Here is a 15,166-nt window from a genome sequence, read left to right as displayed (position 1 = left end):
ACCTCCAACTCCTGGGCTTAAGCGATTCTCTTGCCTCAGCCTCCCGAGTAGCTGGGACTACAGGCGCCTGCCACAACGCCTGGCTATTTTTTTGTTTGTTTGTTTGCAGTTCAGCCGGGGCCAGGCTTGAACCCGCCACCCTCGGCATATGGGGCCGGCGCCCTACCAACTGAGCCACAGGCGCCACCCGATTTTATTTCTTTTTAAAACAGAGAAACTGAATACAATGTTATTGCTAAAAATTGTTAATCTTTCTCCTTATTTTTAAGCTATAAGGGAAAAACGAATGTAGAACAAACTGTGATGGATTTGTCAAAGGAATAAATACCCTAGATTCGGGTGGTGCCCGTACTTCAGTGGGTAGGATGCCGGTCACATACACCGAGGCTGGCAGGTTTGAACCCAGCCCGGGCCTGCTAAACAATAATGACAATTACAACAACAAAAAAAAAATAGCCAGGTGTGAGGCAAGAGAATCACTTAAGCCCAAGAGTTTGAGGTTGCTGTGAGCTGTGATGCCATAGCACTCTACCGAGGGTGACACAATGAGACTCTGTCTCAAAAAAAAAAAAAAAAACCCGGGCAGTGCCTGTGGCTCAAGGAGTAGGGCACCAACCCCATATACCAGAGGTGGCAAGTTCAAACACAGCCCTGGTCAAAAACTGAAAAAAAAAAAAAAAAAAACCCTAGTTTTGGGGGCCAGTTCTACTATGAATCCCAAAATACATAGTTTCTTCTGCCCTAAAGGATCAGAGAAATATATTGAAACTTTCCCCCTCTCCCAGGAAAGGAACATTTGACAATTAAATAAAAGACCCTCATTTGGGGGTTAGACATTTTTCCTAAGTAAGTATAACCATCTTATTTCAATAATTTATAATTCAGTCAGGTGCAAAGAAGGAAGACTATACACATTTCTCCCTTTAAGCTGGAGGTTGGAACACAAGCGATTCGAGGTGGGGAAGAAATGATAAATCTTTTTTTAAAAAAGACAAGTTCCGGGCGGCGCCTGTGGCTCAGTCGGTAAGGCGCCGGCCCCATATACCGAGGGTGGTGGGTTCAAACCCGGCCTCGGCTGAACTGCAACCAAAAAATAGCTGGGTGCTGTGGCGGGTGCCTGTAGTCCCAGCTACTCGGGAGGCTGAGGCAAGAGAATCGCTTAAGCCCAGGAGTTGGAGGTTGCTGTGAGCTGTGTGAGGCCACGGCACTCTACCAAGGGCCATAAAGTGAGACTCTGTCTCTACAAAAAAAAAAAAAAAAAAAAAAAAGACAAGTTCCTTCTGGCCAGGGAGTGAGACAAGAGAAACCACACAACCTCAGATTGTGCAATCTGTAAAGACAATAATAAAGTGACTACTTCATACATGAAGATAAGACAACTTGAACTTGGTCTTGAACTTAACAAGGGAATTCTTGCATGTGAGAGGGAAAGGAAAGAACATAAGTCAGTGCAATATGCAGTTGCATTTAGACCTAAGGAAAGGCTACCAAAATGAATTTTTGAGCCGTTATCCATGATAACTTTAATGAGTCTACATTTCAACTTTGTGTGTCTCAACACCCTCTATCTACAGCTCAAAAACATGCAGCATCTGCCAATCACGTCCACGAATTCCTGATGTCCAGTCAAGTGCCTCTGCCTCTGAGCTCAAAGAGCCCCTTGCTCGCCAGGGGTTAACCATGTCGGGAAGGCTCTGGAAGGGGTCTATTGGGCAGTGGGACTGCTGCTGTTGATAAGAGGTCTTTGTTGGACTGGTGACCAGGAGCTGTGGGAAACCCAGAAACAAAAAGTCTCAGATAGGGATAGCAGCAAAGATACATGTATCAGTACTGGTCATGGATTAGGAGAAGAATTAGGAGTTTTTCCCTCCTCTCTGCCAAATCCCACAACTGGGAAAAAATGCACGTCTCCTCCCAAAACCCCACCCCAAGTAAATTTTATTTGCTATTTCATCCTCAAGAATAAATTAATAATTACTCAATCCATCTAGGCAAGCATATTCATAAACAACTCTGCTGACATATAGAGATGTGTTTTACCTTTAATCATCAGGAGAAAACAGACAACTTGGAATTTGAGCACTTAAAATTTGCTCAAATTTTAAGAAAAAATTAGGAAATAATAGTCCTTCTCTGCCACACCCATCATTCCCAGCCCTTGCTACCGAAAAAACCTTTGCACTGTGGGCTTTATTTTTAATTTGAAAAAATTTTGTTTTAAACTAGGTCCCCAAGAAAGAAACTGGCATTTCTTATTCTCTTCAGAGCAGTCTGAGAAATGCTACATCAATGCATCTAAGAAAAAATAGGAAAACAAGCTCTTTTCATTTTGTTTCTGAATCAATACCCGAAATCATGACCAGAAGCAAAAATCCACCGGTGCGTCAGCAAGCAGGATGCTCGGCCTTTCAGCTTCATCCTTCCCCTCTGAGTTGTTCTGTGGGTTCCCCGCTGCAGCTCCAGGCCACTAGAGCAGATAGATAATGTAGGACAGAATGACCAGGCCTATAATGGCAAAGAACATTAGGATGAAAATATCCAGCATTGTGGAGTCCTAGGCTGATGAGGCCCCTAGATTCTGGAAAAATGTGAGCTGTGAGCACAGGGGTCGCCGTAATCAGTGAAGAGAAATGGCTCCTCTTCCCTGCACGGCTCAGCCCTTGCTCTTTCCCCTCCCCCTCCGCCTCCCGGGGGCCTGAGACTAAGGGATGCTGCAGCTCCTTCAGCAGCTCACACATGCTCCGATGCCTGCACCACACTCACCACAGCCAGCCAATCACAAAGCCCGGGGGTGGGTAACCAGGGAACTGCTAGATTTAGACCAGACAGAACTGAAGAGGCTCAATTTCACAATTTCTCCCCGGGAACCCAGGCCCACCCCTTTGTGTGTAAGTGGAGTCTGCATGTTATGAACGTAGGAGGAGGTACCTGACTGCTGCTGCCTCCCTTCTTCCTCTCACACATCTCCAGCAAATTATCTCAGACAAATAATGGCTGGGTAGGCCACATTCTAGGAGGGGCATGGACAAAGGTCTCATGTGGTCTAAGCTGGCATCCCTGGGAGATGGAGCTCACACACCTGCAATTCCTACACTATGCCAGGACCAGGTACTGCACTACTGTAATTTCAGCCTCCCTCCAAGTTGTCCATAGGCGGAGCTCAGAGAGGTCAGAAACTTTGCCTAATGTTTCATAGCTTAGAAATAGCAGAGCCAAGATTCAAAAATGGACTTGCAGGCTCCAAAGACTTTGTTTTTTTCCCCCTGAGGGTCTTGCTCTTTCACCTGGCTAGAGTGTAGTGGTGTCATCACTGCAACCGGAAACTCCTGGGCTCAAGAGAGCATCCTGCCTCCCAGCCTCATGTGTGCCACATGCCTGGCTAATTTTTCTATTTTCAATAGTCAGATCTCACTCTTGCTCAGTTTGGTCTCAAACTCCTGACTTCAAGTGATCCTCCTGCCTCAGTCTCCCAAAGTGCCAGGATTTCAGGTGGGAGCCACCATGCCGGGCCTCCAAAGTCTATACTCTTTCTCCCACCCCAGACTGGCTCACCTGCGAGTCTGCAGGGCTCCTGAACTGCCTGCACTTGTCAGCATGAGGTGCCTTTTGCTCATGTCATTTCATTTGTGGGATGAGCACCCAGGTTTCTTCTCCATCTGTTCCTTCTCTTCTCTGCAGTCACTACCCCATGGTTTTGTTTTCTTTTGTACCCTCTTTAGAGAGCTCAGCATAGTTCTACACATAGCAAAGACGCTGAAGAATTCCCAGGCCCATTCTTGCGAGGAACTGTCTACAAATGGGAAGTCAACTGGTTTCCTCTGAAGAGAAAAGGATTGATTTTTTATTTTTTTAGAGACAGAGTCTCACTTGGTTGCCCTTGGTAGAGTGCCGTGGCGCCACAGCTCACAGCAACCTGCAGCTCTTGAGCTTAGGTGATTCTCTTGCCTCAGCCTCCCTGTAGCTGGAACTACAGGCACCCGCCACAACGCCTGGCTATTTTTTTGTTGTTGTTGCAGTTTGCCCAGGGTGTGGTTCGAACCCACCCACCTCTGTATATTGGGCCAGCGCCCTACTCACCACAGGTGCCACCCAAGATTGATGTTTTATTTAAATTATGTCTTGTGTTGGTTTGTGCCTTTTTGTAAGCTTCAATTTACTTCCCATTAAATTAGAAAATTTCTCTGGGACATCTGAGGCTTAGTTTCCTTGGCCCCCAACCCAAACAGTTCTTTTGAAAGGTTTGGGGTTAAGACATTAGTAACCCCCCTCATCATGCTAGATCTCAGGAACTTAAGCCACTTCTAGAAGGGTCTATAAACACCTCCCATTGGCAAGTCCCCATGAGGCAGAGCACAGAGCTTCCCGTGAGCAGGGAACCCGGATTTGGCATGGATATCCCCCCCAAAGCAGACTGCCCCCTCAGATCGCTCTGAGGGTAAACAAAGCCTCCTGAGGAGAGGCTTTGCAGCTCCTGCAGCCCAACAGGAGGCAAGATTTGCCAAGTCAATCTGGCTGTGGGTCTCTACTGGGCCCAGCCGTTGCTTTGGAGCCGAGGATGTGGTGTAAAACTGACATGGAGCTGGAAGATGTAGCCGCACAGAATAGATTCGGGTGAAAGAAATGCCTCAAAGCATTATTAAAAATATGTGGGTCCCATGGGCAGCGCCTGTGGCTCAAGGGGTAGGGCGCCGGTCCCATATGCCGGAGGTGGCGGGTTCAAACCCAGCCCCGGCCAAAAACCAAAAAAAAAAAAAAATATGTGGGTCCCCACGAAACCTTCCTATACCAAAGTTTACCAAGAGATCTGGATTGGAATGGGGTTGCTTGATGAGCTTCATTGTTTATAAAATCAGGAGTGCTGATAAAATAAGTAAAGATTTGAAAGCTCCTGCACCTGCTCATGGTCATCACTAAGTGCACGAGATAGACCATCAGTCTGCCCGGAGAGCTAAGCAAGCTGTGTTACATGGGGACATGGACTGCCCCTGTGTACTTGTATAAGTGCTGTATACTTGTGGCATGAATGTGTCTGTGAGATGCAAAAAAAAAAAAAAAGTGGATCTGCCAACTCATCCCCCTCGGGTGGGAAAATGTTGGGCAGCCAGCTCCTTTCTGTGGGAAGTGGAGGTCAGTGCTGCCTCAGCCACTCCCCACAGTGTTCCAGCTCTGCTGGCTCAGGGCATATCTTTGTCCAGTTGGCAAATGCCCCGTTTGGGGAAAACCCTTTTCCTCTCCACCTTTCTGTAACCCTGAGGCCAGAGAATGCTTTCCTTCTGAGCCCCAAGCGGGAAATGCTCTTCTCCACAGGCGGCTGGACATGAGGCTAACTGGCATCCTCGAGTGGGGGTGAAAGAGACTGGATCCCCTTCTTGGCCAGCGTCCTCTTCCCAATCCACTGTGTGAGAGGGGAGGCCACCTGGGCCTCTGCCCAGAGGTCACAGACTCTGAGCACAGGAGACACGAATATGAGAGCTGTCAGGGCACACAGCCCGTCATGGTGAGGTGGCCCCTCATGAGATTATACATATCACATGGTGGGGGGCTAAGACCCCAGCTCTGCTACTAGCTGCACAACTTCCACCAAACCTTTCTGGGTGTCGGTGAGCCCTATCTGTAAGGACACCAGAGTTCCTTCTCTCACATGGCTGTTAGAAAGATGGAAGAAAAGAGATGTGTGTTAAAAGATGATATTTGGAAGGTATTGCAAATAGTACTTTGGCTTGCAGGCTGCCTTATCAATGGCTTTATCCAGATCTTGTCCCACTGTGGAAATGTCCTGTCATCTTCCAAGCACGTGTTGAGCTCCTGCTACCTGCCAGGCAGGGACCAGTGCTAGAACTGCCCCCAGGCTGGCTCATTCATTAATTCACCCAACAAACATTTGAGCAGCAGCTCCCTGCCAGCCCCTGGGCAGATACTGGGGATTTAGAGTATATGGTGGGGCAGAGGGTAGGGAGACAGACAATAACTGTGGAGGGGAAACAGGAAGAGGAGACAGGGAGCTCAGGGAGGCTTCTGGGAGTGTTATCATGTTGGGCAGAGAGGAATGAATGGGTAGAAGCTAGAAGTGGGCTGCTGGGGGGTTCTCAGCTAGGAGGAAGTAGAGGCCACGGCAGGGCAGCAGGGCTCCCCGGACCTCAAGCAGACAGGACATGAAAGCACACACACAGAACATCTCCTCAGAGCCAGAGAGGAAACCAAGTCCGCAGGTAAAAATTATACTTTTATTTGAGTCACCAGGAGAAAGATTCACTTGTGGTTCAAGTCAAATGTTCAGAATCATAACAGGCCAGAAAGATTTGATCCCGAGCACAAGCCCACGAGGGAGGAGACCAAACAGACCAAAATAAGACAACACCCTCATATAAAAAGATGAACGGACGGCTGCACACGCGTACACACACACACACATACACATGGATAACATGTTGGACAGAGGCAAGTTTCACACGGTCATTTCTTTTTAAATACAGGTTTGTGGGGTGGTATTTTGTTTTTTTTTTTCCAGCTATAAAAAAGGGGCCAAAAGTGCATATGTGAGGGGGGGGAAAGGCAGAAATTAAGCAATAAAGGAGTTTTCCCTGGAGGGACATGAAGGGAGAAAATAGAAAGCAGAGTTGGGAGAATTCATTTTTCTCACCGTTGGGCTTGCATTTCATTATTGGTCCACAAAAGTTATATTCACATTCTAGCTGTGATGCGTCTCTCCTGGGATCAGATTGGCTAAAAGACCTTTGTGAGCTGTAGAAAAGACCAGGGGTTCAGCCCAGCCTTCGGGGTTCTGTGCTCTTCTAGGGATGGGTGGTTCTGGTAAGGAACAAGGACACCCAGTAGCCCCTGGGTCCCTCAGCACCAGTATGACAGTCCCTCCTCTCTCTGGGGATGGGAAAATGGTCCCTATTTGTAGGATGAGAAGAGTGGAGGCAGGGGCTGTAGCAAGATTCCAGTGCCTGGCCTCTCATTTGAGAAGGAAAATTAAGCTGAGCGACAACGGGTTGCTGCTTGCTCTAGGAGTGGGACTTTCACCCACTCACTCACCACTTCCCCAACTACAGGTCCTTGAACACGATATGTTCCTGACCATTGGTCCTCAAATCCACATTGTGCTTTGAAAGCAAGAGGAAATGGAATGCACTAGCACCTCCCTCAAGGTTCCCGAGATTGCCTTCCCAAGAGAGCCTCTGCCTCCCTCATCTTCAAAGTTGCCCAGTGTAAAATGCTCTGCGTGTCCTCCCCTAGGCTGGGGCCAGCAAGAGGAAAAGGGACTGGTCAGGCAGGGGCTCCTCACTCACAGTCATTTCCTCAATCTCTGGCTTGGAGCAAATCCTCCCAAATCAGCCAACAAGCAGTTGACAAAAACACCCAGGATGACTCAACTGTTGAATAGGCGGACACCTCCAGGCCCCTTTCCTCACCTGCAGGGCACAAATGTACAAAATGATAAGAAGTCAATTGTGGGGCCTGGATGACGCAGGTGAAGATGGGAGGAGGGCCTAGAGGGTGACAAGGAGATGGAGAGATGAATAAAGTCCAGCAGGGGTTGTCACGGCCACCACTAAGTGGAGAGAAGGAACTGGACATAGCACCACATTCCCTTCCCTGCCCTAGAGTCTGTGTTTCCAGGGTGGCAGCCCTGGGATCCCCCACCCTGCTTTAGGAGGGCTTTATGTCAGCTAGGGGGAGCTTATGGGGAGGGTCCCCAGAGCTAGGCACCCACAGTGTGGGTGACAGAGGGTCCTCCTGGCACCTTGCCCTGCAGCCCCGGTCACAGGGACAGGGAGGAGGATAAGCCTGGGGCCATGGAGCCTTCCCCCACCCCCACCCCAGGAAGCCCCCACCAACTCCGCACGAACCCTTCCTTCTGCCCAGCACACTGCACAGGCTGAGGGGTGGGCTTCCCCCATGTGGAGATGGGGAAGGAGGAACTTCTCTCCCTCATGGGCCTCCTCTCTTGCTATAGGTTTTGAGGACAATGTCAGAGCAGGACAGCTCTGTGTGCCCTCACACCCTCCCTGAACCATCTCTCAACCTCATGCTCACACTCACGTGCGCCTGCCACAAACACTTGCCGACACACGCGCTCCTGCCCCTGCACATGGCACCTGAGATACAGAGGCCCCTGCCAGCCTTGCACTGCTCCAAATCCACCTGGCATCAGGCCAGGGAAGGCCCGGAGACCTCTTCCCGGGAGGATTGGCCCATCTAACCCATAGCCTGGGGGCTGGAGGCCGCTGCAGACCAAGAGGGCCTAAGGTGTCCTTGGCCATTCCTTTAGACGACTGACAGCTTCCACCCAAGGAGGCAAGCTAGGGTCCTCAGAGACTAGGGTGCGAGTGGGGGGAAACAGCCTGTTCCCCACCCTCCTGTGGCTGTCCTTAGAACTTGACCCAAGCTGTGCTTCCTGGAAGCTCTTAGCTCACCCAAGGTCTGCGTGGCAGGAGGGCAAAATCACAGTGAGAAGGAACACAGAGGGGGATAGATTCATGCCAGAGTAGGACTCCCCCCTCTGGCTGTTGCCCTTGAGGAGGGAGAAACTGAGGAGCAAGGCCCCCCGCAGGCCAGCAGCCCACTCTTAGAAGAGCAGTAAAGCCCACTGTGCTGGGCCCTGTACAACATGGAGGCCCCCACCCCCAACCCGGGGACAAAGGATCCTACTCTGGGGAATGTATGGAGCCCCTGCCCTGGAGGTCCTGGGAGTGTGGGGTTCACTCGGCCCTGGAATGTGAGGGTGTATGAGGGACTGGGTGGAAGGGTGAGGCAGGGAGAAGACAGAGGAAGGGGAGGCTGGGAGCCAACGCGTCTCCCAGCCCAGCCCAGCCTCGCCCTCCCGCAGAGAGGCCCACGCCTGTTCCATCCAGAGAGAAAACCAGGAAGTCGGTCAAGGGGAAAACCTGCAAGACGAAGGAGCCCGCAGAAGTGGCAGAAGAAGGCTTCAGTTGGCAAAAGAAGCTGGAGGAGGGGTGGGAATCACAAGCTGTCATGGATTTTAAAAAACAGACACTGAAGGGTGGACTGGTCACGCCCAGGAGGAGAGGTGGGGCGCCCGGAGCTCAGATGGCCTCCACGTAGTTGGCAGGCAGCATCCCCGTGTCGCCTGTGCGCTCCACCGTCCCATACATCCAGCCATCATCAATCTGCTGCACGTTGACGATGGTGTCCCCATCCTGGAAGGAGACCTCGTCCTCATCAGCAGCACTGTAGTCGTACACAGCACGGTACCGCTTCTGTGGGGAAAGCACAGTGAGCCAGGGCCCTGGACACAGCTGGCTGGCCAGCTTGCCTGGGTTAGCTTCCCAACTGTCCAGGACTCTGGAGCAGAGCCCGGGGCAACAGAGGAACCAGAGACGGGGCACCAGACTCTCTGTGTAATTAACCTTTTACAATGTACTTGGTGTCTACTAAGCACCTGACGCAGGGCAGGGACTGAGGTCACATCAGCTCTGCCCCACCTCCCCAAACAAGAGATACAATAAAGTCCAAGGGTCCAGAAGCCAGTGTTAAGCCGGGTGAGGTGGCTCACACCTGTAACCCTAGCACTCTGGGAGGTGGAGATAGGTGGATTGCTTGAGCTCAAGAGTTCCAGACCAGCCTGAGCAAGAGTGAGCCCTCTAGTTGTGTTCCCATTTCACAGATGGGAGCAACTGAGTTTCCAGCGTTGGCACCCTTCACCCCCAGCCCCGGCCAAACTGCAACCAAAAAATAGCCGGGCGTTGTGGCGGGCGCTTGTAGTCCCAGCTGCTCGGGAGTCTGAGGCAGGAGAATCGTGGAAGCCCAAGAGCTAGAGGTTGCTGTGAGTCCTGTGACGCCATGGCACTCTACCCGAGGGCAGTAAAGTGAGACTCTGTCTCTACAAAAAAAAAAATAATAATAAAAAAATAAAATAGGGCGGCGCCTGTGGCTCAGTTGGTAAGGCGCCGGCCCCATATACCGAGGGTGGTGGGTTCAAACCCGGCCCCGGCTGAACTGCAAACCAAAAAATAGCTGGGCGTTGTGGCGGGCGCCTGTAGTCCCAGCTACTCGGGAGGCTGAGGCAGGAGAATCCCTTAAGCCCAGGAGTTGGAGGTTGCTGTGAGCTGTGTGAGGCCATAGCACTCTACTGAGGGCCATAAAGTGAGACTGTCTCTACAAAACAAAAAAATAATAAAAAAATAAAATTAAATTAAAAAAGTATCCTGGCATCATGGCAGGCACCTGTAGTCCCAGCTAATTGGGAGGTTGAGGCAAGAGGATCTCTTGAGCCCAAGAGTTTGAGGTTTCTGTGAGGTATGATGAGGCCATGGCACTCTACCCAGGGCAACAGAGTAGACTCTGTCTCAAAGAAAAAAAAAAAAAGAGAAAGAAGACAGGCTGTGTCTGAAAATAGGACATGTATGTATTATTTATGTCCTATTTCCTATGTCCTGTATGCTATTATTTGTATTATTATAAGCACCAGTATTTTCTTTTTGAAGCCGTGATAAGTCTGGGAGAAGACTCCCAAGATCAGGACAAAAATCTTGGGAGAAAAATCTTTGGGGGACATAAGAGGTACAGGTTCCACCTTCCAAATCTCAGCCAGAATCTTCTGCTTAAGCCCAGTTCTAGGTAATATCCAGTAAAGGTAGGTGAAACCACTGATGGTCTCCAAGGTGGGCAACATTCTAACTGCGTCTGACCTGACCTGCCCTTGACATCAACTTGTCTCTGAGACTCCACAGGACACTGAAACCCACAGCCTTGTGGGATAAGAGGTCACAGCCCTCATGGAGTGACTTGGCCTGTTCCATCTCCAACTCCACCTCTTATCTGCATCCGGCCACAGGCTCCCAACATGTCTCCTGCTTCCCCTCAACGTCTACTGCCTCTTCACAACACAGCTGCCAGAGCGAACTGCTAAAAACCGAAGTCAAACTACGTCACGCTGCACAGATCACCAGCCGCGAAGGCCTTCCTGTGAGCTGTAAGTCCTTGCCCTCTCTGACCTCCTACCTGCTTTCCCTCACTAGTTACCCTGGCCTTCCTGCTAGTCCAAGAACTTTTCTAGAATATTCCGCTGCCTCAGGGCCTTTGTACTTGCTATTCTCCTTGCACCACTTACTCCTTCACTTGATTGAGGACTTTGCTCAAATGTCATGTCTTGACTCTGCTGCTCTCTGGCCATCCTGCTGTATTTCTTTGCAGCATGTGCCGCTACCTGACCTTACATTATGGACTTGTACTTATACTTACTTATTTGCTGCATTTTTTTTTGGTTTTTGGCCGGGGCTAGGTTTGAACCCGCCACCTCTGGCATATGGGAGCGGCGCCCTACACCTTGAGCCACAGGCGCCACCCCCTATTTGCTGCATTTTTCTTTGTCTCCCTGACTGGAATGAAAGCTCCCAGAAGGCAGGGAGGTGGAGTAAGGAACATGAGGCCTTACGGCTACAAGTGGCCTTCTAGAACCTTGAGTATAGACTTTTGACCGAATCCAAATTTTACAGGACAAATCCTTTAACAAAGGGACTTTTTTAAAAGACAGAGTCTCACTTTGTCACCCTCAGTAGAGTGCCATGTAGAAGTAGGCCTCAGCCTAGCTCACACAACCTCTCTTAGGCTTAAGCGATCCTCTTGCCTCAGTCTCCCAAGTAGCTGGCAAAAAGACACCCACCACCACGCCCATCTAGTTTTTCTATTTTTATTTTATTTTATATATATATTTTTGAGACAGAGCCTCAAGCTGTCGCCCTGGGTAGAGTGCCGTAGCATCACAGCTCACAGTAACCTCCAACTCTTGGGCTTAAGTGATTCTCTTGCCTCAGCCTCCCAAGTAACTGGGACTACAGGCCCCCGCCACAATGCCTGGCTATTTTTTGGTTGTAGTTGTCATTGTTGTTTGGTGGGCCTGGGCTACATTCGAACTCGCCAGCTCTGGTGTTATGTGGCTGGTGCCTTAGCCGCTTGAGCTACAGGCACCAAGCCTAGTTTTTCTATTTTTTAGTATGAATGGGGTCTCATTCTTGCTCAGGCTGGTCTTGAACTCCTGGCCTTAAGCAATCCACTCCCCCTCTGCCTCCCAGAGTACTAGGATTACAGGCTAGTACTAGTATGAGTCGCTGCACCTGGCCTGTTTGGATTCAGTCAGGGGAGTCTTGGGAATCTGGAGGTCCACATGTGGCCTTGAGGATGCAGGTCCCAACCCCTCCACCCCGGACCTTTATCCTAAGATGACCTTTTGAGTCCTCCTGATGCCCCAGACAGCACTGTCACCCCTTGTTTACGTGCCCAGAGCATGAGGCTCCAGCAGGGCACTTATCTCAGGCTATTTTGTTTCTCTAAGTATCTGTCTCTTCCACTCCTACAATGAACTACTTTGAAGTCCTAGGCAGCCAGGATGGAGCAGCTCAGTAAGGGTAGCTCAGCTATGGAACAAGTAGTAGGACTTACAGATGGAGGACTTCAACTCTGAGGACTCATTAAGCATGATCCCGCCCACGTCCTACCTGTGCTCATTCATTTATTCAGCAAAGTTGATGAGTTCTGCTCTGTGTCTGCCTCAGAGTAAATGAACCAAAGCAAGGCTGCCCGGCCCACTCAGACCCAGTCCAGTGGGGGACACAGAGAGGTTAGCAAACATTGTCTTTTTATCTGGACAAAGTGCTATGAAGTGACAGAAAGCATCAGGGAGACTCACTTCATATGGCATGGTTTGGGACAGGCAGGGGCAAGCAGAGACCTACAACTGCCAGGGACATCCTCATGACAAGCAGGGAGCAGGCCCGGGTCAGGAAGGCTCCATACACTAAGGGGCTTGGTGTGTTCCCAGGGAACTGGAGTGAGGGGACCTAGCCTGGAGCAGGGAGCAGTGACTTGCCCAGCCAGGCTCTGCCCACTACCGACAGTTCCTCTCCGTTCAGGGGCTGAGATCCCTGGGACTTGCACACACAATATGGGCCAGGAGCAAAGGTCGGGAGAATCGAGGCCTGTGTTCAAGGGGCCTTCCCTGAGGCCTCCTCAGGCCTCTCCCCTCCAGTCTGGGTTACTCACCCCGCCGCCGCCAGGGGCACTGCGTTGTATGGAGACGGGGGCTGCCGGCTCCTTGTAGCCACCATAGGACTGGCCCACCGGCTGCTGCTGCTGGTAAACTAGAGGAGGGGACAGTGGGGCTCAGAACCAGTCCTGTACCTCCCAGAGTCCCTCAAAGCCCCTATTATGTATTCCTCCCCACCCCCAGCCTAGTTCAAACCCCACTTCTCAAAGGCTTATGTCCATGTGTGCCTAGCACATGCCTGACCCTCATTTCAGAGCAGCAGTGCTCTTCCTGGGAGAGGAGTGTGTGGACGAGGCTTCTCCCACATCCATCCCACCCCAGTCCTGGCCTGGCCACGTGTCCCCTGCCCTACTCACCTGGGGCACTGGTCGGGATGTGGTGGGGCTGCTGCTGCTCCGGGGGCCGCCGGTAGCTGCTGCTGTCCTGGGAGTCTCGACGCTCGGGCTCCAAGCCCTCGCCCCCGCTGGGGCCCATGCGGCTCTTCTCAAATTCCTCATGGTATTTTATCTGCAGGAGCAGAAGGCACTGGGTGAAGAACTCAGCAAGCCAACCAGTCCCCTCTTATTGGCACTAAAGTTCCTGGGAGGGGAGACTCCCCAGGGGCTCCAGGCAGAGAGCCAGGTCTGTGCCCTTGGATAAACTACCTAACTTTGGATAAACTACCTCACTTTGGCAAGCCTCAGTTTCTACCTCTGCAAAATGGGAATCTGATGACTCCCTCTGGTGTTGTCGGAGGATGTAATGACATGAAGGATGTGATAGGGACACAAAAACTGAAGCCTCACACAAAGGTAAACTGTTATTTTTATACGCCTGCAGCAAGGGCTTCTACCTGGCCAACACTAAGCACAGCAGCAACTCCTGTTTCTCGAGCTCTCACTATGTGCCAGGAACTTCATGTCACAGGCTCATTTGACCTCGTCAGCACCTTACGAGGGGGACAGCCCAGTCCTCATGTGGCAGACTAGAAGGAAAGAAAGGGACCAGGCAAAGTGGTTCAGGTCTGTAATCCTTGCACTCTGGAAGACCTAGCCAGGTGGATCCCTTGAGCTCAGGAGTTGAAGGCCAGCCTGAGCAAGAGTGAGACCCTGTCTCTACTAAAAATAGAAAAACTAGCCAGGCATTGTGGTGGGTGCCTGTAGTCCCAGCTACTTGGGAGGCTGATGTGGGAGGATCCCTTGAGCCCATGAGTTTCAGGTTGCTGTGAGCTATGATGATGCCATGGAACTCTACCGAGAGTGACACAGTGAGACTCTGTCTCAAAAAAAAAAAAAAAAAAAGAGGAAACAAAGGGACATAAGTGAAGTAAGCTGCCCAAGATCATGCATGTCCTAAGGCCTGTGCATGAAGTCACAGAGGCCAGAGTCTAGGAATGCTCTGAACCCTGGACAGTGGGCACAAGGAAATGCCAGACCTTCCCTAAGAGTGGGCTGCTATCTTGGAGATGGGATCCTCCTCTTGTTAGGTTCCCAAGTAGGCAAAGAGAGGCCTACTGCTCTGGTGAAGACCACCCCCCTGGGCAGGCATGTGAGGCTCCAAACCCTTAATCTAGCCCCTTGTCACCGTAGGACACGGTTAGCTGTAGGCACCCCCGCCTCTACCACCATCACAAGGCCTTAAATTGGGCCTTGTGTTGTTTGAGGACTGTTACTTATGCCTGCTCGGGGCTGGGAGCATGAGCCATCAAGGTCAGGAGGCAGGGGAGGAGCAACTGCCCAGCCTATAAACTCAGGGGAGGAGAGAGAAGGTGCATTCTCTGTTCAGATGCATAGATGCAGGGCTTGGCCAATGTGCGGGGTGGGGTCTCCAGCCCCTGCCAGCTCCATCACAAAGACCTAAGCAGGGTCAGCCAGAAGAAGCACCTACCCCCAACCACCAGAAAGGGACCTCTCAGGGTCAACTGATCCCTTTGTGTCCCAAGCCCCAGCTCAATCCTCCTGGCCGACCAAGTCAGACAAGAGCAGTCCCTCATCCACCTTGTTCTTCAAGTCGAGTCCCAAGGTGGGGCAAGAACACGGGCTTGGGGTTTCCTCAGCTAGATTCAGACCCCAATCGGTCCAAATTCTCTATTCTCATACTCTTTGGCACCTCTTCCCCAGCCCTTTCCCCTTCACAGTTCTGAGGAACTGTCCAGATGGCCTTCTGTGATTGTGTCAG

General features: G+C 51.1%; 1 protein-coding gene and 1 long non-coding RNA gene across 2 annotated transcripts in view; both read right to left on the bottom strand.

The window, feature by feature from the left end:
* Positions 1–1,262: 1,262 nt before the first annotated feature.
* LOC128570370 (uncharacterized) lies at positions 1,263–4,582 on the bottom strand. Its single transcript, XR_008375553.1, has 2 exons — positions 2,348–4,582; positions 1,263–1,766 (listed from the first exon to the last, which is right to left on the bottom strand). It is a non-coding gene; the product is annotated as an uncharacterized LOC128570370 (long non-coding RNA).
* Positions 4,583–8,963: 4,381 nt separating this feature from the next.
* Positions 8,964–15,166, bottom strand: part of LASP1 (LIM and SH3 protein 1) — a 51,614-nt gene continuing 45,411 nt past the window's right edge. Inside the window, exons 6-8 of the mRNA XM_053569413.1 lie at positions 13,366–13,516; positions 13,006–13,103; positions 8,964–9,224 (exon numbers count right to left, since the gene is read on the bottom strand). Of these exons, the coding sequence (XP_053425388.1) occupies positions 9,051–9,224; positions 13,006–13,103; positions 13,366–13,516 (423 nt within the window). The 3' untranslated portion in view covers positions 8,964–9,050. The remainder of the gene's footprint in view (positions 9,225–13,005; positions 13,104–13,365; positions 13,517–15,166) is intronic.

Source organism: Nycticebus coucang, chromosome 18, assembly GCF_027406575.1.
Source record: "Nycticebus coucang isolate mNycCou1 chromosome 18, mNycCou1.pri, whole genome shotgun sequence".
Taxonomy (NCBI): Eukaryota; Metazoa; Chordata; class Mammalia; order Primates; family Lorisidae; genus Nycticebus; species Nycticebus coucang.
The sequence above is the reverse complement of the archived record's forward strand: the minus strand, read 5'-3'. Positions and strand labels throughout refer to the sequence as shown.